The sequence below is a fragment of the Oncorhynchus masou genome, chromosome 31, assembly GCF_036934945.1.
Source record: "Oncorhynchus masou masou isolate Uvic2021 chromosome 31, UVic_Omas_1.1, whole genome shotgun sequence".
Classification (NCBI taxonomy): Eukaryota; Metazoa; Chordata; class Actinopteri; order Salmoniformes; family Salmonidae; genus Oncorhynchus; species Oncorhynchus masou.
This window is the reverse complement of record NC_088242.1, coordinates 25294326-25314302: the sequence shown is the minus strand read 5'-3', so window position 1 is coordinate 25314302 and position 19977 is coordinate 25294326. Positions and strand designations below refer to the sequence as shown.

General features: G+C 44.0%; 1 protein-coding gene across 3 annotated transcripts; it reads right to left on the bottom strand.

Moving 5' to 3' along the window:
* Positions 1-1018: 1018 nt before the first annotated feature.
* On the bottom strand, positions 1019-18441 carry LOC135523650 (serine/threonine-protein kinase LMTK2-like). 3 transcript variants are annotated; one of them, XM_064950461.1, is made up of 7 exons: positions 18303-18441; positions 5237-5304; positions 4934-5058; positions 3461-3641; positions 3177-3363; positions 2851-3084; positions 1019-1464 (listed from the first exon to the last, which is right to left on the bottom strand). In XM_064950461.1, exons 3-6 carry the CDS (start codon positions 5017-5019, stop codon positions 2852-2854), a joined length of 687 nt encoding a protein of 228 aa, XP_064806533.1. In that variant the 5' UTR covers positions 5020-5058; positions 5237-5304; positions 18303-18441; the 3' UTR covers positions 1019-1464; position 2851. The 3 variants fall into 3 exon arrangements, with proteins under 3 accessions (XP_064806533.1, XP_064806532.1, XP_064806534.1); XM_064950460.1 differs by lacking the exon at positions 18303-18441 and having other exon boundaries at positions 5237-6227; XM_064950462.1 differs by lacking the exons at positions 2851-3084; positions 18303-18441 and having other exon boundaries at positions 5237-6227.
* Between the last annotated feature and the right edge of the window lie 1536 nt (positions 18442-19977).

The following is a 19977-nucleotide window of genomic DNA, read 5'->3' as shown; positions in this document are numbered from 1 at the left end:
CGTGGTCATCTGTGCCCGTGCGTAGCCAAAAGCCTCGTTTACATCTGAGGCTATGAAGCTAACATGCTTCATTTGTCCTGGTCTTATCAACATTCTGATTGTGCCCAAATTGAAGCCTTTGCAGCTACACCATAGGAGGCTGGTCAGAGGAGCTATAGGAGGACCGGCTCATTATAATGGCTGGAATGGAACAGTTGGGAACTGTATCAAACACATCAAATATATGGAAACTACAAGTTTGACACATTCCATTTATTCTATTCCAGCCATTATCGCTCCTCCCACCAGCCTCCTCTGATCGACACATGGTAGTAAAATGTATCTCTCTAGGTCCATCCACGGTCTCCGCAGATTTCCTGGTCCCTGTATGCAAATTATGACAATTATTTGAAAGACCACTCCAGAGGTGATCAGTAAGATTAAATGACAATCATATCAAAATGTGTATTTTAAAAGTCGACACCTGTATTTAAAATGTGGGCACAATTAGATTGTATCTAGAAGGGATACAGCTTTTGTCACAATTTTCTTTTTGTAGCAGGTTTAGTAGAACCTATGCAGCAGTTTAGGAGAATGAACGTAGCAGGTTAGAAGAATCAGGTTAAGGTTAGGAAATGGGTTAGCCCAAAACGCCCAAAAAATCTACTTTAATGTCAATTTGACAAAAGCTGTATTCTGTCTAGACATGACCGACAAATGATGCATGTTAGAACCAAGTATAAACAGGGCTAAAACTATCGGCTTCATTGGTCAAAATCAACTGGAGGCTTCCCACATGTATCAGTCCACTCCTTGCACCCGCCCATTAATTTTCTGAATCCCTCCAAGTAGCTCATCAAAAAACATATATATATTTTTGACGTCGCATTTAGTGTGTGCGTGACCTATTGTTGCAGCATGGTATTACTTATCACTGAGATACCTTTCATGATAGGCAAGGGGAAACAAATCAAATGAAGACTGTAGAAATGTTTTATTTTCAACATCAAGCTCTTATCAGTACAGTAGTTAGCTGATGAAAATGTTCTTACATTTTAAATATGCAGGCTGTCAAATACTTTATGAGTGAATCAAGAGATTCCCATTTTTGGAACCCATTTATTCAATGTAGGATTATCAGGTCACCATTGCTATGTTCTGATCATCAGAGTCCTCTGTTATTGTTAACGTGTCGTAGGCTAAACCTTATTGGGAGACAGGCACAGCCCTGAAAGGTAAACAACTGACTCTTGGTGGTACAGTAGCCTGAAAAGGGATGGTTTATCACCCCTGCAGTTGGACCCTTAGTCAGGCCCATAGAATGTAAAGGGAGTATGTGTAGTGTTAACTAGTGGTGAAACAGCAAGGTCCCACTGTTGAGCTCTTCTGTTCTTCTGTTTATCTGGAGATTTGTCTTCCATCACATTGTCTTCCTTCAGCAAACACGCTGTTAGGCCTCCATCTCCTCATCCCCAGTGGCGGATACTGGGATAAAACACAAGAAAGACAGACTTCTGTATGATATAGTGTAATGGTTCCACAAACATTTCTACCGGTATCTAAAGAGAATGTCAGACACAGGTGAGCAGCTCCCAGCAGCAAAATGTGCAGCGGTGAATGAAGTCCTTGAGTGTGTGTGTGTGTGTGTGTGTGTGTGTGTGTGTGTGTGTGTGTGTGTGTGTGTGTGTGTGTGTGTGTGTGTGTGTGTGTGTGTGTGTGTGTGTGTGTGTGTGTGTGTGTGTGTGTGTGTGCGCGCGCGTGCGTGCGTGCGTGCGTGCGTGTGTTTGCATGCGTATGTGTGTGTGAACACTAGTACTGGTCCTGCCAGGTTTCTCCTAATCAACCAAACCACACTTCAGGTTCTGTGGAACATTTCTTTCCGTTTGCTCAGTTTCTCCTCAGGACAACCATATGTATTTAGTTTACCCATGGGCTGTGTTAACTAATAACAACTGGGTATACTTTAAAATAAGTCAAGCAAACTCAGGTCTTACAAGCTGGACCAAATACTGTAACACACGCACACACAGGCACACGGATGCCGACATCCAAGCATGAACATGCGGACCAGAGTTGAGTGCCATCCTGTCTTGTCCTCCACCTATACTGGCCATAGAGCCGTCCACAGATGGACTCAAGGACACCCCTTGAAATAGCTAGACAAATAAAGGGCCCTCTCCTTTTCTTTCCCCCCTCTCTCTCTTCCACTTCCTTTCCTTCTCTCCTTCCCTTCGTCTTTCCCTTTTCATCACACCTCTCTGTTTAGTCTACACAAACCTTGCTTTTTCTTATTAGAAAAGAATAAAAACAGATCAATATTATCTATTTACTACACTACTTACTACATTGTGTAATGATGAAGTCACTGTGTCTTAGAAACCTATGGAATAGCCTTTTCACTTTCGTTTGGCCTGAGGCTGAATGTGGCACGAGAGCATGACCGGTGGCATTGATAAGACAGTAGTAAAACTAGACGTCTGTTGACTGGGCTGAACAATAGGCCTTTATGTTGACTGAGAAGAAGATAACAAGCTTTCAACTCCAGCCAGAGCCACAGATCTGATATCTATTGCTTTCACTGTGGCCAGCTGTGCTGTTAGCTACTACACGGCCCAGGCTTATTGAGTCAGACAATGTACTGTCACAGAGCTTTGTGATATCAGTGTAACCAACCGACAGGTGGAGAGAAGGAGAAAAAACTCTCCAGCTAGAAATCCATTAAATAATGAATCATATAAGGGTTGGGGAGAGGAGTGGAGTGGAGAGAAATGAGGGGGGGAGGGAGAGAGAGGGAGAGAGGATAAGTCATTTTTTCCATGAGCCCAAGGCTCTCTGGGTGACAGAAAAACAAGTGTGCAGACAATCACTTGCCTTACTGCTCCAGGTCAGCATCAGTGACGTGGGTGAGGACCAGACTAGAAGGTCTCAACTGTGAGCAGGCATGGGTGGATGGACAACTCCACCTCTGGTGTGAGGATGTGGAGGTCTGGTGAGGGGATGCGGAAAATATACTGGATTCTGATATTATAAGATGGTGATCGGCCATCTTGGTTTTGAGAGAGCTGTCCAAGAAGGAGAAGTCATCCTCCCATTCTAAACCATGACCTGTAGGGCAGCGTAAACACAACCACCATCAGAAAGAGATGTCATCAGACAGATAGAGAGATCACCATCAGGAAAGAGAGATAAAGATATACCATTGTCCTTTAAGCAGACCCCTGAGGTTGCCATGTGAGGTAGATGGTTGACATAGCTGCAGGGCGGGATTGGGGATTGATCATTGGTCTCAGGTGTGTGTCTGTAAATTGGTACTGGAGATTGACCCTTGGTCTCTTTGCTGTTGGTCTCTGGCCAGTGACTTTGTAGCTCCCTGGTGGGACTCTCCTATGGAGCGTGTTCAAAATGAAATGATGTTGATACTGTAGGCATAAAAACATGACTGATGTAAAATACCAATTATCTGTATGATAGATGCAGTTACCTGATCAAACACATAGACAGTGACGTCATTAAAGAAAGACACCTTCCTCCCTTGTCCAGGTTCGTCCCCTTCTGATGACACAGGGCTGGGCTGAGGGGTCACAGGGTTGCGGTGGGGGGTGACGGGGCTGGACTGGGGGCCCCTCTCACCTGAAGAGACCCAACACTGGAAGTCTTCATACCTGTATGGAGAAAAATATGAGTCTTTCACATAAAATTCAGTTAATTTTATGTTATTCTTCAACATACAACTTGGTATTTTATACAAAGAAATAAACATCTACTGAGACATCTATCGTCTCCTTTCACACTGTGTGCCCCAGAGCACTAGCGACAGTATATCTCCTTCCAAAACAGGAAGTGCAAAAACTCATTACTAAGCGGCTCCTCTCCGTACAATGACATGGCACCCAGGCAATCATTGGAGAATGTATGTCTATTATTTTCTCCTGGCCACTCACTGCAGGGCCTGAATAAATATTGGTGGCTGTCTTCGCAGGCGAGCACGCAATAGGAACCTTTTTCCGTTCTGCGGTCACCGGGCAACCGTTAAATGAGTGACTCAGGCAAGGAAAAAGAGATGCTGAGTCACTGAGCGCTATGACGAACGAACGCAAGAGGCAGACACACAGCCCAGGAGATGCATACACACGCTCTTGCCCCCTCCCCTCTCTCTCTCTCTCTCGCTCACATTCACACGCATGCGTGCACACACACACACACACACACACACACACACACACACACACACACACACACACACACACACACACACACACAGGGCTCTAATCTGTGTCTCCTTTACCACCTGGATTAGCACCTCACTGTGTATCCGCTACCAATGTCCTACATACAAAAAGACACAGCTTAAACATACACACATGTGCACACAAACACAAATACACAAGCACGCACTCGCACGAACAGTGGTGGAAAAAGTACCCAATTGTCATACTTGAGTAAAAGTATAGATACCTTAATAGAAAGTTATTCAAGTAAAAGTGAAAGTCAGCCAGTAAAATACTACTTGAGAAATATACTTAAGTATCAAAACTAATAGTATAAATTATTTAAAATTGCTTATGTTAAGCAAACCAGATGTTTTTTCTTTACGAATAGACAGGGGCTCACTCAAGCACTCAGAAATCATAATGTAACGAGGACTTTTGGGTTCTAGGAAAATGTATGAAGTAAAAGTACATTATTTTCTTTAGGAATGTAGTGAAGTAAAAGTGAAAGTAATATTATTTTAATAGTAAAGTAAACTACAGATACCCCCCAAAAACGATTTAAGTAGTACTATAAAGTATTTTTTACATAAGTACTTTACACCACTGCGCACAAACACACACAAAGAGAGAGAGAGTACTATAAAATAAAGAGGATTATGAGCTGAAGATTTAACAAGACAATGTAAACTGCAAAGCAATGGTCAAAAACCATTGACACTGTAGTAAAAGTTACAGGAACATACCATTGGTCGCTCTCATCAGTTTTCTCCACTACGACCACACCCATTCGGGTGGCCAATAATGGGTAGCCAATAAGATGAGGGTCCATCCAAAGACAGGACAACTAACTCAGCCTCTTAAGTGAAGTCTGTCAAGTGAAGATAAACAAATGTCATTTTACATGTTGCTTCATCATGATGCCCTCAACTACAGAACAGTACAAAGTCCTGATGCAACTTCCTGACCCACAGTCCTATCTTACATTATCAATGCAAATTTCAAGAGAAAATTGACTTAAGAGAGAGGAGGTCAGAATACTACTGTACCTTGTGGTTTGAGGGTCCCATTCTACAGCAAATGGTCAGATCAGCGGATCAGTAATCCAGAACCGAGTCTTTGGAGAAAATAGATGAAATAGGAAATTAGGAGAAATAAGAGGAAAAGCAAGAGAGACAGTGAAAGAGAAATGAGGACGAGAGAGATAAGAAAAAGGAAAAGCGAGAGAGAGAGAGAGAGAGAGAGAGAGAGAGAGAGAGAGAGAGAGAGAGAGAGAGAGAGAGAGAGAAATGAGAAGACCAAAGTCAGATAGAGGTGAACAGTGGGGAGAGGACAAAGAGCTCACGTGTACAGTAGTCAGTCCCATGGGCTTGACCAGGAGCAGAGCAAGACAGGCAAATCGATTAAAAGCCTGGCTAATGTTGCCTACTTAAATAAAGGTTCATAAAATAAAATGAATAATGTAACAGATCCTCCTCAGTGAGAGACAGTAAGAGGACAGTACTCACACACACCTACTACTCCCTGAAGCTTTACAGACAAAATGCTTGGACAATTTTGGCTCAAAATCAGAAACTGAAAGTTTGCAAGAGGGTTTGGAAGAAAGAAGGCTGTGCAACCTCAGGACCCTTACTATTTTTAGGACTTTCACCACGGCATACAATCACAAGCCTATGCGGGCAGGACTGCCCTCTAGTGGTTCTGTTGATAATTGCAGACAGTCGATGTCAAAGACATGTCACACACAAATCAAAGGTTATTGGTCGCGTACACAGTTGAGCAGTAAAATGTAAAATTAACAGCATTCCAAGTGTAATCTGTACATATTTACACCAGATGCATTTACACAATATATACTAAGAATGATAGGTATATCAGTAGATATATTAGAATGAGCTATGTTGAGAATACAGTATTTAAGTGCACAGAACAAAACCCCATGGCATAATGGATAGAATTGCAGGAAATTAGCTTCCTGACCAGAGACCTGAATATAAATACATACACTACTGGTCAAAAGTTTTAGAACACCTACTGATTCAAGGGTTTTTCTTTATTTTTACTATTTTCTACATTGTATAATAATAGTGAAGACATCAAAACTATGAAATAACACATATGGAATCACGTAGTGACGAAAAAAGTGTTAAACAAATCACAATATATTTTATATTTGAGATTCTTCAAATGGCCACCCTTTGCCTTGATGACAGCTTTGCACACTCTTGCCATTCTCTTATGTGTTATTTTATAGTTCTGATGTCTTCACTATTATTCTGCAATGTATAAAATAGTCAAAATTAAGAAAAACCCTTGAATGAGTAGGTGTTCTAAAACTGTTGACCGGTAGTGTATATACAGTGCCTTGCGAAAGTATTCGGCCCCCTTGAACTTTGCGACCTTTTGCCACATTTCAGGCTTCAAACATAAAGATATAAAACTGTATTTTTTGTGAAGAATCAACAACAAGTGGGACATAATCATGAAGTGGAACGACATTTATTGGATATTTCAAACTTTTTTAATAAATCAAAAACTGAAAAATTGGGCGTGCAAAATTATTCAGCCCCTTTACTTTCAGTGCAGCAAACTCTCTCCAGAAGTTCAGTGAGGATCTCTGAATGATCCAATGTTGACCTAAATGACTAATGATGATAAATACAATCCACCTGTGTGTAATCAAGTCTCCGTATAAATGCACCTGCACTGTGATAGTCTCAGAGGTCCGTTAAAAGCGCAGAGAGCATCATGAAGAACAAGGAACACACCAGGCAGGTCCGAGATACTGTTGTGAAGAAGTTTAAAGCCGGATTTGGATACAAAAAGATTTCGCAAGCTTTAAACATCCCAAGGAGCACTGTGCAAGCGATAATATTGAAATGGAAGGAGTATCAGACCACTGCAAATCTACCAAGACCTGACCGTTCCTCTAAACTTTCAGCTCATACAAGGAGAAGACTGATCAGAGATGCAGCCAAGAGGCACATGATCACTCTGGATGAACTGCAGAGATCTACAGCTGAGGTGGGAGACTCTGTCCATAGGACAACAATCAGTCGTATATTGCACAAATCTGGCCTTTATGGAAGAATGGCAAGAAGAAAGCCATTTCTTAAAGATATCCATAAAAAGTGTAGTTTAAAGTTTGCCACAAGCCACCTGGGAGACACACCAAACATGTGGAAGAAGGTGCTCTGTTCAGATAAAACCAAAATTGAACTTTTTGGCAACAATGCAAAACGTTATGTTTGGCGTAAAAGCAACACAGCTCATCACCCTGAACACACCATCCCCACTGTCAAACATGGTGGTGGCAGCATCATGGTTTGGGCCTGCTTTTCTTCAGCAGGGACAGGGAAGATGGTTAAAATTGATGGGAAGATGGATGGAGCCAAATACAGGACCATTCTGGAAGAAAACCTGATGGAGTCTGCAAAAGACCTGAGACTGGGACGGAGATTTGTCTTCCAACAAGACAATGATCCAAAACATAAAGCAAAATCTACAATGGAATGGTTAAAAAATAAACATATCCAAGTCAAAGTACAGACCTGAATCCAATCGAGAATCTGTGGAAAGAACTGAAAACTGCTGTTCACAAATGCTCTCCATCCAACCTCACTGAGCTCGAGCTGTTTTGCAAGGAGGAATGGGACAAAATTTCAGTCTCTCGATGTGCAAAACTGATAGAGACATACCCCAAGTGACTTACAGCTGTAATCGCAGGAAAAGGTGGCGCTACAAAGTATTAACTTAAGTGGGCTGAAAAATTTTGCACGCCCAATTTTTCAGTTTTTGATTTGTTAAAAAAGTTTGAAATATCCAATAAATGTCGTTCCACTTCATGATTGTGTCCCACTTGTTATTGATTCTGCACAAAAAAAATACAGTTTTATATCTTTATGTTTGAAGTCTGAAATGTGGCAAAAGGTTGCAAAGTTCAAGGGGGCCGAATACTTTCGCAAGGCACTGTATGTGCATGGTTTGTATAGACAGTATGGGCAGTATGTGAATAGAAAAGGTGTGTTCAGCAGTAGTTATATAGGATGATCCATGACTACAATACAGGGTATACATATAAAGTGGGTAAAACAGTATGTAAACATGATTAAAATGACCCGTGTTCAATGATTATGTACATAGGGCAGCGGTCTCTAAGGTGTAGGGTACAATACCGGGTAGTAGCCGGCTAGTGACATTGTCTAATGTTCATTCAAAGGTACTGGTAGGAGGTCAGCTAGTGATAACTGTTTAAATATCTCATTCACACATCTTGCAAGTTTCACGTTTATTTGATGTGACATAATAAATGTCCAACAACACGCCTATGTACAGATTCTATTCAATTACTACTATCTCCTGAAGGAATGAGGGATTAATTGACTGAAAATATTATTCTTCATCAATTTTCACAGTATATTTCCCACACAGTTTCTGAAGGAGGGCAAGTTGTAAGGTCCGGTTGCTACTGTCCTCCCCCTGGCAACAAAATCACTGATGCTGGAGTTCCGCTTGATACACTCATGCAGCATCAGGATATTGTTCCCAGGGAGACACATGCACACTCGTCTTTCAGGTCCTCCCTGTCCAGAGTCTGAAAAAGAAGGAAAGGATGGAGTGAAGTGAGGATTGGAGGAAAGGAGATGGAGAGAGAGAGACAGATGGTGGTTAACTCAAATGGAGGAAGGTGCTTGCACTTCACTCTGGCCCCTGTGTGTTTAAGGGGCACCCCCCTCTTTCCTTTTATCACTCCCTCCCTACCTTGCTCCCTTGCTCCCTTCCTCCCTCCCACTTTCTGTATAGTCCAGGCATCATGTGACCTAGCCTGCAAACCCTGGTCCTTCTGTTGGGTCCACCGAACTTAGCAGCATTGTGCATATGATATAGGCCAGGGTTGAAAAACAAGTTCAAATGTTGTCTAAACTATTTGTGCTGTGTTCAATCTATTTACTCAGCATCAGATAGTTCTGCTACCTCTTGACATAGATCTACAACGTCATCCGCTTCATTAATTAATTACAGTATCTTTGACTCTGATGGGCCACATTGAAAGCGGCATCCATCTTTGCTCAGTTTTCAACTGTAGGGATAGGGTGGGTGGATAGCTGTTCCATTCCCTAATTTATTGTTGTTTTTCTAACTGGGGCAAAGCATAGAATATCCCTTCTCCACTGCCCCACCTGCTATTAATACCCCTAGCCAGGGTAATAACAAGTCTATATCTACCTCTCCTCTTCCCAGGTCTTCAACATTATTGGCCACTTGATGACAGTCCAAAGAAATGCAATGCACCAGTCCCATAATGCAATGCAACGGCCTGGGACACTTGTCCATGTGCAGACCCTAGTGGGCGGAGTCAGGGACAGAGAGTACCGATAGTAGATCTACCCATGCCTAGCACTACCCGAAAAAGGGGAGGGAGGGGGGTCGCTTTTTTTTCTGATTGGGTTGGCTGTGAGTTTGCCACACCAATTTAGTTGTATCACACGCACATTCGCAAGCCGGGGTGGGGGGGGGGGGCTGCGTAACTATCCTTTTACACCAGAGGCACAGAATCATCATATCCAGCCAACAGACGACAAGTGACACCAAACAATCCGTGAGAGGAGGGTAATTGGAGCGCACTGGGCTTATTCTGAGCAGTGGCAGTGACGCCCAAGCAAGGCGGGCGACACATGACGCTCTGCTCTCTAACCGTCCAGACCATGCAACATTGCACTCTGGGTAAACCTGTGAAATGAGCTCTCCACCAGCCAGGGCCCTAGCAGCCCTGCCTACAGCCTTTATTTGGACACGCCCGGAGGATAGCATCTCACTTCTCATTCTGCCGTTTTGGGGGTTAGGGTGAAACTAGACACTGAAACAACAACAGTCAAAGTGGTAAACATGTCAGCTTATTGTGTCATGCCAGTAGTATCTTAGTATCTTAGTAGCAGATTATTGGGTCTTTAGAGCATTTGCTGACAAGAGTTCCTATAATATGATGACATAAATCTAAGATACATTTCAGAGAGCTGATAATGTATTTATGAGCCTCTGTTGACACCAGTACTCCTGCTCTTCCCCAGTTGAGACCTGGACATGGCTGAACAAGCAAGACTGATGCCAATAATGTATTACCATTTTGGGCAAGTATGCACCCATCAAGTGTGTATGTGCCTCAAGTGTGTGTGTGTGTGTGTGTGTGTCTTGTGTGCGCTTGCATGCGTGCTTAAACAAGTATTGAGTGGAGCCAACTTAGCCTAATTTATTCATCCATGTTCATTTCCCTCTACGGGCAGAACACAGTTTACTGGGGTAAGGAACTCTATACTGCAGTATACAGTACAGTAACCTGTAATGGTACCTCCACCCCTCAACATAAAGTCTAAATGTAGATACCCTGAACACATTCCTAAATAGGAGTAAACACTAAGTAGAATTCAACACATATACAGTGAGTACAGTGCCTTCAGAAAGTATTCACACACTATTCCACATTTTGTTGTGTTACAGCATGAATTTAAAATGGTTTAAATGGAGATTTTGTCTCACTAACCTACAGATAATAGAGTACCACAGCATGCGTCATAATAACCATAAAACCTAGCGTTCAAACAGCGAATTGGTTCCAATAATTTTTCCACCGTTCATTTTTCCCATGGAGGATTTTAGAAACTTAAAATAGGGGCTGTGTTTTGTGTAGACTTACCCTGGTGTGACGTTTTTATAACCATGTCAATCTCTCTCGGACAAGGTGACTTTTATCAATATATTCACCTGTATTTACCCCCCAAAAGTGAAATGCTAATTAGCTGCTAATGTGGATATCATAAAGAACCTGCTCCCGCTCCCCCTCCCTGGCGCTCGAAGGCGCCAGCCTCCTTAGCATTATGCATTCCTGACACCATCATTACGCACTCCTGACACCATCATTATGCACTCCTGACACCATCATTACGCACTCCTGACACCATCATTACGCACTCCTGACACCATCATTACGCACTCCTGACACCATCATTACGCAGTCCTGCCACCATCATTACGCACACCTGCCTTCCCCCCGTCACGCACATCATCGATTATTGGACTCACCTGTACTCAATCACCTCTGTTAGTATCTCCCCTATACCTGTCTGGTTCCCCGCTCTGTTCCCTGCTTCAGCCTTGATGTTCGCATGCCTTTGTTACCCGGGTTCTGACACTGTTCCTGTACTGTTACCTGTCTGTTCCACATTAAATCTTCAACTCTCTGTACCTGCTTCTCATCTCCAGCGTCGGACCTTACATGCAGGGATTTGTAGTTTTGCATGATGTCTTTGATGCTAATTAGCATTTTGAGAGTAAATAGAGACGAATATATTGATAAAAGTCACCTTGTCCGAAAGAGATTTATATGGTTATAAAAACGTCACACCAGGGTAAGTCTACACAAAATACAGCCCTTATTTTAAGTTTTTCTAAAATCCCCTAAGCCAACTGACATACAATCATCATATACGCTGCTGCTACTCTGTTTATCATATATCCTGATGCCTCGTCACCTTACCCCTATGCATATCTACCTCTATCACTCCAGTATCCCTGTACATTGTAAATATGCTACTGGAACTGACCCTGTATATAGTATGCTTACTTACTGTCTCCTGTTTTTCTTATTTTTATTTCTTGTGTGTTTTTGTTCTACCTTTCGTTATTTTTAGTGCTACATTGATATTGATTACTACATTGTTGGTTTTAGAGTTTGCAAGAAAGGCATTTCACTGTACTTGTACATGTGACATTACAACTTGAGACTTGATCCTCCTTCCGAAAACACTGACAGTAAGTCAGGTTCTCACAGGTCTGCAGGTAGCCTGGTAGTAAAGAGCGTTGGGCCAGTAACCGAAAGGTTATCCCCAAGCCGACAAGGTCAAAAATCTGTTGACGTGCCCTTGAGCAAGGCACTTAACCCTAACTGCTCCTGTGAGTCGCTCTGGATAAGATGACTAAAATGTAAATGTAAGTCAGTGAACTCCAAAACCCATGTCATGACAGTATCCTACCACTAGAAGGTGGCTAAACCCATATCATGACAGTATTCTACCCCAAGAAGGCAGATAAACCCATGTCATGACAGTATCCTACCCCTAGAAGGCAAATAAACCCATGTCATGACAGTATCCTACCACTAGAAGGCGGCTAAACCCATGTCATGACAGTATTCTACCCCTAGAAGGCAGATAAACCCATGTCAAGACAGTATCCTACCCCTAGAAGGCAAATAAAACCATGTCATGACAGTATCCTACCCCAAGAAGGCAGATAAACCCATTCATGACAGTATCCAACCACTAGGAGGCAGAGAAGATAACCCCTCCCTCCAGAAGAGCTCGTTTCACTCAGCCAGTGTGTGTCGTGGATGGAAGTAGACCTTATAGGGTCATGCATGTCTAGTAGACGATGTGGCTCTGCTGCTGTGTCATGACGATTTAAAAATAAAAGTGCCATGTCAGTCTGGCAGCTCTCCCACCTGCCTCTCTCTGCCTGGGTTCTGGGTTGTTACCATGGTGAGGAGAAGAGATTAGAAGATCAAATGACCCAGCTTAAACAGGAACACAAATTATAGATATAGCTGTCTATACCTATACTGTCTATATCTATACTGTCTATATCTATACTGTAAGGTTCATTTGCCCTGGACTTTTGGTACATACAGGTGTGGGATCATAATTTCCTACACAGTAGTAAAATGCAATCTTGTATACAAGGTTTAAAAAGTCTTCTAATGTTTGTAATTTCCACTTTAATATGTCAGACTTGATTTGTCCTACTCTGCAGAATGTTTGTGAAGGGGTTTATTAGGGATATATTAGGTAGTTAATTAACTGTTAACACAACACTAGGCTGGACTGTGAACTGTTAGTTTGGTCTCTGGGGAGAAAGAGGGGGATTGGAGGGTTCGGGTTCGTAGGGTGTTGGGGGTCGCGAAATGTGTAGGGGGCTGGGAGGTGGGTAGGGAGGTGGATTGGGAGTGTAGGGGGGTGAGAGCTAGTCAAGACAAGCATTGAGACACCTAGGCCTGTCATTACATCATCAATCTGTACAATCTCATTTTAGCAATTTCACTAATACTTTCAAAAAAAAATAATTAAAATGGTTACAGTATATATTACTACAGTGATACTCAAAACATTGTTTGAGTCTATAAAAGTGAGCATAGTGACTGTAGAAAATCAACTGAAACTATCCTAATGTGATAACAAGAAACCCATTGAAGCCTGTGACGGCCCCATATACAGGTACACATACGAACACAGGAATGCAACTCATACAGTACTGTAACAGAAGCAGGAGACCAGCTTAGAGCAAACTGATATTTCAGCAATAACATGAAGCTAGCACTGAGCCACAGAACACACAATCGCTGAGACATTTGCTGGCGACGCTGAGAGGCAAAGGACTGTTGGGAAAGTGTTGAAAAGCTAGACTGTCACCTCTGACCTGCACACACACACACACACACACACACATGCAATCATAATCCAAGATGGACAGCTGTAGAACTCTTGGATGGTGCAAAGTGATCATTCAGCCAGCCACACTCAACCACAACCACTATCAGATACTAAAACAGTCCCACTGGGACAGCTGGTCTGGAGGGAGAGGACACAGCGTACATACAGTAGCCTGAGAATCTAATGATTGACAAATTGGTAAGCACATTCCCTAACTGGAGAGCTATATTACATGAAATTGTTTTCTTGGTTTCTGAGGACTGGCCAGCGATGTTCTAATTTAAACCCTCAGCTCTGCTCTGTGCTCCTCCTATCCTTCACACCCTCGCCCCATCTCAACCTCCTCCAAGGGGTGCTGGGGAACCCCACCCTTCACTCACCCACCACCGGACAGAGAGAGACTGTCACTCATGCTCTAAGCCAACTGGCATCAGAATGGCCCAATTACAGCTCGTGGGGGGGGGGGGTACTACTCCAGTTGCATGGTGCAACTATATATCGGGCCAAAATGTAATGAGTCAGGGTTTCCCTGGTTACGAATTAAACAGACAGGAAACAGAAGATAGAGGGACAGAGAGAGACGAACGGTGAAGGGTATAGGCTACATATGCCAAAATAGATTTTCACATTTAATAAATAGCTTACATGACACTTGTTGCAGGTGAACTTACTTATGATTAAAATAATTGCAGTTTAATTCATATCAACAATTTTTTCCCTTATGGTTTGCTGCTTCTATCCCCACTCTTTAAATAGAGTCGCTGGCTAGCTGCATTGTCACGGATCCCCCGGTACTGCTGCTCATTCTGTTTACCAGTTCCGGAGGTCAACGTCACCGGCCTTCTAGGCTTCACTGAACTGTGTCATTACGCACACCTGGTTCCAATTCCTCACTGATTGTATTTGTACAAATGTGCCCTTTGTTTCCCATTGGGCTGTCCATTATATTTCCCATGTCCGTTGGTCGTGTGAGTACCTATGCCTTGTCTGTGCTGCGTGTTTTGTGTATTACGGGTCTCGTCCCGTGTCGTTCTACGAGATTTGACCTCACTCTTTTGTTTGGGTACATCCCAGTGTTACTGTACATGTTTGTTTTGGCTGTATTAAAAACCCAGATGTATTCCTGCGCCTGTCTCCAAATCCTTTATACCAGAGTGACATGAATTCTTTACATTTTTCTGCTGACCGATGGTAGCCAATGGCTAAAGCATAGGGATTAAAAGGCAAGTTTGAATTTAAACCCATACGTGAAATAAGCTACAGCACAGTGCACAATGGTGGAAGCAAAGATCCCTGTTGATTTGAACAAACCTGTCTAAGCCAAATCTCTTAACTCTTTAAGGGGGTCCTGAAGCTTGAGAAGTGTACATTACATTCCACCCCACGGCCCCTTTCCTATCCAGAAAGTAACACAAGAGAAAGACCAACCATTTTCTCACACTCCTTAGAACAGAAGGTTGGAGGGGAAGCGAGAGAGTCAGGAAAGAAAGAAAGAGGGAGAGAAAGGATAAAAAAGTGAGAGGGGGGAGAGAGCAAGCGAGAGAAAGAGAAATGAAGAGAAACGGAGAGAAAAAGAGCGCTACACCTGCTGATGTGGGTGTAGAAGGGAAACCTGATATACAATGGCTTAATGACCATCTCAGGGAGTTACAGTAGACTAGCTAACACAGGCCTATTTATTGGCCTGGTGAAATCACACCAGCAGAGGGTGATGTGTGTGGGGAAGTCTCTCTCCGGCCCCCTGAGATACAACTGGCCAAATGTCCCCTCTAACCCAGGGCTGTTCAATCCCGGTCCTCTGGACTTGGGAGCCACACATGGTACATGCTTTTGTGCCAACGCAACCATACCTGATTCAACTAAGCCTGGATCGCAAGCCAAAGGTCTTTAACTGGGACTGAGCGTTGGTTGAAACGTTGTCCATTTAATAACGTTCATTGGGAACATGTGACAGTGTGCACGTTCATTCTATTTGCTTATTTACTCAACCCACCTGATCACTTCCTCCACATAATATTACTCCTATAAATGTCTGGTAATTTTCATCCCTGGACAAAACTATGTTCTGTTGTGTTTATCCTCCCAAACCCAGTGAGTAGCCTACCCTTGGCTCACGTGTAGACTGCAGAATGAGTGTGAGGGAAGGTTCTTAGGTTGTTGTTGTGGAGGGGACAGAGTACTCAGCCAGCCTGGCAGTAAGTTAGGTTGGAGTAAGGAGTAACGTGAGCAGTGATCAGAACGTGAGCAGCGATCAGATAGAACACTCTGTCTTGTTTTCCTTTGGTTGCTGAGGATTTATAGCTGCGAGAAGTGGCACAGGGTTACTACAGGGCTCCCATCAACACGCACTCACTCACGCACACACGTGCACGCATGCACACACAGACAGGCATGTACGCATGCACGCACACACACACACACACACACACACACACACACACACACACACACACACACTTAAATCTTGAGTGATTGATGTCAAAGCGTCAGGAGAGTGAAATAAAACCGCTTGAGGAGGGAGAGGCCTTGCGAGGAGAAGTGGGGTGATGGGATTGGGGGGGTCGGGATGAATCTGAGAACGGTATCGGTATGTCCCCCACCACAGCTGGTCCGATGGAAATAGACATAGATGTAACTGAGCCCAGGGAAGAAGAGGAGCAATCGCTTTCCCCAGGATGGATGTTCAAGCAGTCTCTCTCTCTCTCTCTCTCTCTCTCTCTCTCTCTCTCTCTCTCTCTCTTTTAATGTTTAAAACATTAAAAACCTCTACATGCAGTCCACAGTAATTACCCGATGACAATGGCAGGTAGATCTAAAGCCCATACTCATAGCAGCCAGTTAGTGGGCTGAGCGAGCGAGCCCGGGCTGCAGATCTCTGTGTCTGAGTGTGAGAGGAGTACAGTAAGCTGAATAGCTCAGCAGCAGAGCCCCAGATATACTCCCTGTGACTCCCCAAAGACCTTATCAGTGGTAGAAACGTTGTCCATAAACAGCATACAGAATCAGACCTGAGCAGACCTCACCCTGAAATGTGCACAAACCCAAGTCAAAACAGGATTTGTTGTCTTTGAGATACTTAAGATACTCTTCATTTAGCTTGCTCGATGCAGTGGGACCAACGGATAAAAAGACAGATAAAGAAAGCAAGCAAAAAGTCCAAACCCAGCAGGTCAGCAGGCTCTCTCTCTCTCCTCTTACTCTGGGAGTGAGAAGAGAACGCTGCCACCGGATGGTTGGCTTGGCAGCTGAGAGACCGTCCCCATGTCTGTCAGCTATGCCAAAATGACTCAGCTCTCACCACACCAAAATAGCACCAATCAATCCCAGCCAGGCAACAATATGGTGGGGTGTTCTAAGGCCCTACAGATCCAGGTTCGATCCCAGGCTGTGTCGCAGCCGGCTGTGACCGGGAGACCATGAGGCGGCGTACAATTGGCCCAGCATCGTCTGGGTAAGGGGAGGGTTTGGCTGGCCGGATGTCCTTGTCCAATCACGCTATAGCGACTCCTGTGGCGAGCCGGGCTCAGGCACGCTGACACGGTCGCCAGTTGGGCGGTGTTTCCTCCGACACATTGGTGCGGCTGGCTTCCGGGTTAAGCGAGCAGTGTGTAAAGAAGCAGTGCAGCTTGGCAGGGTCGTGGGGTCGTGCTTGGCAGGGTCGTGGGGAGAAAAAGGGCTAAAATATGAAAAATAAAGAATGTGGTAATCATGGTCCAGGGATCTGGGAGAGATCCCTCAGGAGGCTAATGTATTTTACTATCACTCTGTTTGATTCATCTGTTGTCACAGCAAATTTTCCCGCTGAGCAGGAAGTGCAAAATACTGTGTATTCAAGGTTTAAAAAGGCTTCTGAAGTTCGTAATTTCCACGTTAAAATGTCAGACTTGATTTACCCTAATAAAAAATGTATCAACCCCTACAAACATTTTCAAATAATAACTAACATTACCTGTTGCTGCTGGACTCTTTTTCTGCTTTGAGAAACTGGTCAAATTAAGATAGTACACCTGTATGTGTGCGTTACTTTCCACTGATGTGTGTTTTAGTGTTTCCATAGTTAGCAGTTAGACGCAGCTCTAATGATGGAGTGCAGATCCCCCAGGAGGATACATAGACACGTTTTTACACTAAATAATTGTATAGACATTTTTTCCCCATAATAAAATTCATCAATAAGGCCCGAGGGGGTGTGGTATATAGACAATATACCACAGCTAAGGGATGTTCTTCGGCATGATGCACAGCAGAATGCCTGGACACAGCTCTTCCACGTGGTATATTGACAATATATCACAAACCCCCCGAGGTGCCTTATTGCTATTATGAACTGGTTACCAACATACATAGAAGAGTTAAAATAAACGTTTTGTTGTACCTGTGGTATACGGTCTGATATACCACGGCTGTCAGCAAACCAGCATTCAGGGCTCAAACTACCCAAATTATAATCCCCTTTTGATAGATCAACATGACATTTTACAAACCCAAACAATTCAGTCTTGTCAGGTCTCAACATGACATCATATCTGGCAAAGGGGATACAGTAAGCTCTCTCAACCAGCACAACGCAAAACAGGACTACAATGACAAACACAAAATCCCAATCCCCAAAATATATCATTTTCCTCCTACTTACCACTATGGTTCTCCATGTAGAAGAAGTCTGCTCTGCTTCTTAGTTCCATTGTCTTTCCTCCCCCACCTCCACAACTACTGTGTATTGTCTTCATGGATATCAACAAGCTTCACCTGCACAGGAAACTACATAGAACGCCAACATCCACACACAGCTAAAACATAAAGTCAATATGTACAGTCTCTACGTGTAGAAGCCCTACCACCCATCCCTCATCCCCCCCATCCCCCTCATCCCCCTCATCCCCCTCATCCCCCCATCCCCCCATCCCCCTCATCCCCCTCATCCCCCCATCCCCCCATCCCCCCATCCCCCCCATCCCCCTCATCCCCCCCCATCCCCCTCATCCCCCTCATCCCCCTCCTCCATCACACAGGAAACCTGGCCTTCCTGTAAACAAGCATTGGAGCATGGAAGGGGACAAGGCCACGGCCTGGGCAGGTATGTAGGGAGAGGATGTTTTTGTCGTTTTTCAACTCCCCTGGCTGAGAGGCCTGCTGTCGTCTATCCTGAGGAAACCGGCTCACGTCATTGGTGCTCAGAGGAGCTCTACAACTCCAGCCATAGGCTTGCACGTGCTCAGTAGCAGGCCCACAGTGACACAGATCGCTGCAGAGAGGGCCCGGGGCAGATATCAACAATGACCCCCACATGTGAGCAATGAAGTAGATGTATTATTAGGGATAGTGGGGATACTGTCAATCATCATTCACCAAAGTTTAATGTAAGGGTAAATGTGTCACGGTCAGTTCCAAGCTCTTTATCGTTATGTTTCTCTCCAAAGCTAGTCGCTGTCGAACCAGCAGGAAACATTACACTGTACTGTTTCCAAGCCAACGGCCATTATCCAGTTACTGTACATAATAGGTTACAGTAGAGCACGGCCACCTGGGAATGTGTGAATACTCCAGCAGGTGGCTGTTCAGTAAAACAGCCTCACAGGGAGGTGGCTCTTCAGCATTCATCAGTCGTTAACACTTCCTCAACCTCTATCAGGCACCAACAGCTGTGTCTGCCCCACTGCAAAGACATAACATGTACAGCAGTACTGACACTGGAGATTTGCAGAATCAAAACCTAATATTCTCATAAAACAAAGTCCCTGGTAAGTGATTTACCACTACCCGTGACGATAGTGAGCCTACCCCCAGCTCAGGGGAAGCCCAAACGTGAATGAGCCTCTGAATAACAGGATGTTTATAGCCTGGGGGATCCTGTGCCAGAGAGGCAGCTCTGCAACACAGGGAGGAAGCAACCAGAAACTTAGAGAAGGGAGAGGGCAGAGAGGAGGGAGATGAGCAATGGGAGTGGAGGAAGACAGGAGGAGAGGGAGAGAGAAGAGCAGGCAAGCCAGGCGATATCTGGCCAACCAAATATAGCATGTCTTCTGTTTTCTTGTCCTCTTATCTGTTCCTGAAGCCTTTTCCCAGCATGTCTGAAAGGAAAATTACTAAATCTCATGAATACAAATACAGATCAACACTTCTGATCATGTATCACTGTCACTGGCTGTTTCAAACAAATCTCCTATTCAGGCTTAAAGGGTTCAATCTGCACTTTTTCCACTATATGGGGGAAAGCTAGTAAGAATGGCTTTCTGTTCACCAGAAGGGCCACTTTCAGTTTGTCTCTTAATTAAGTGCGAAACAAAAGCTTTGTCATAGTGACGCCGTGA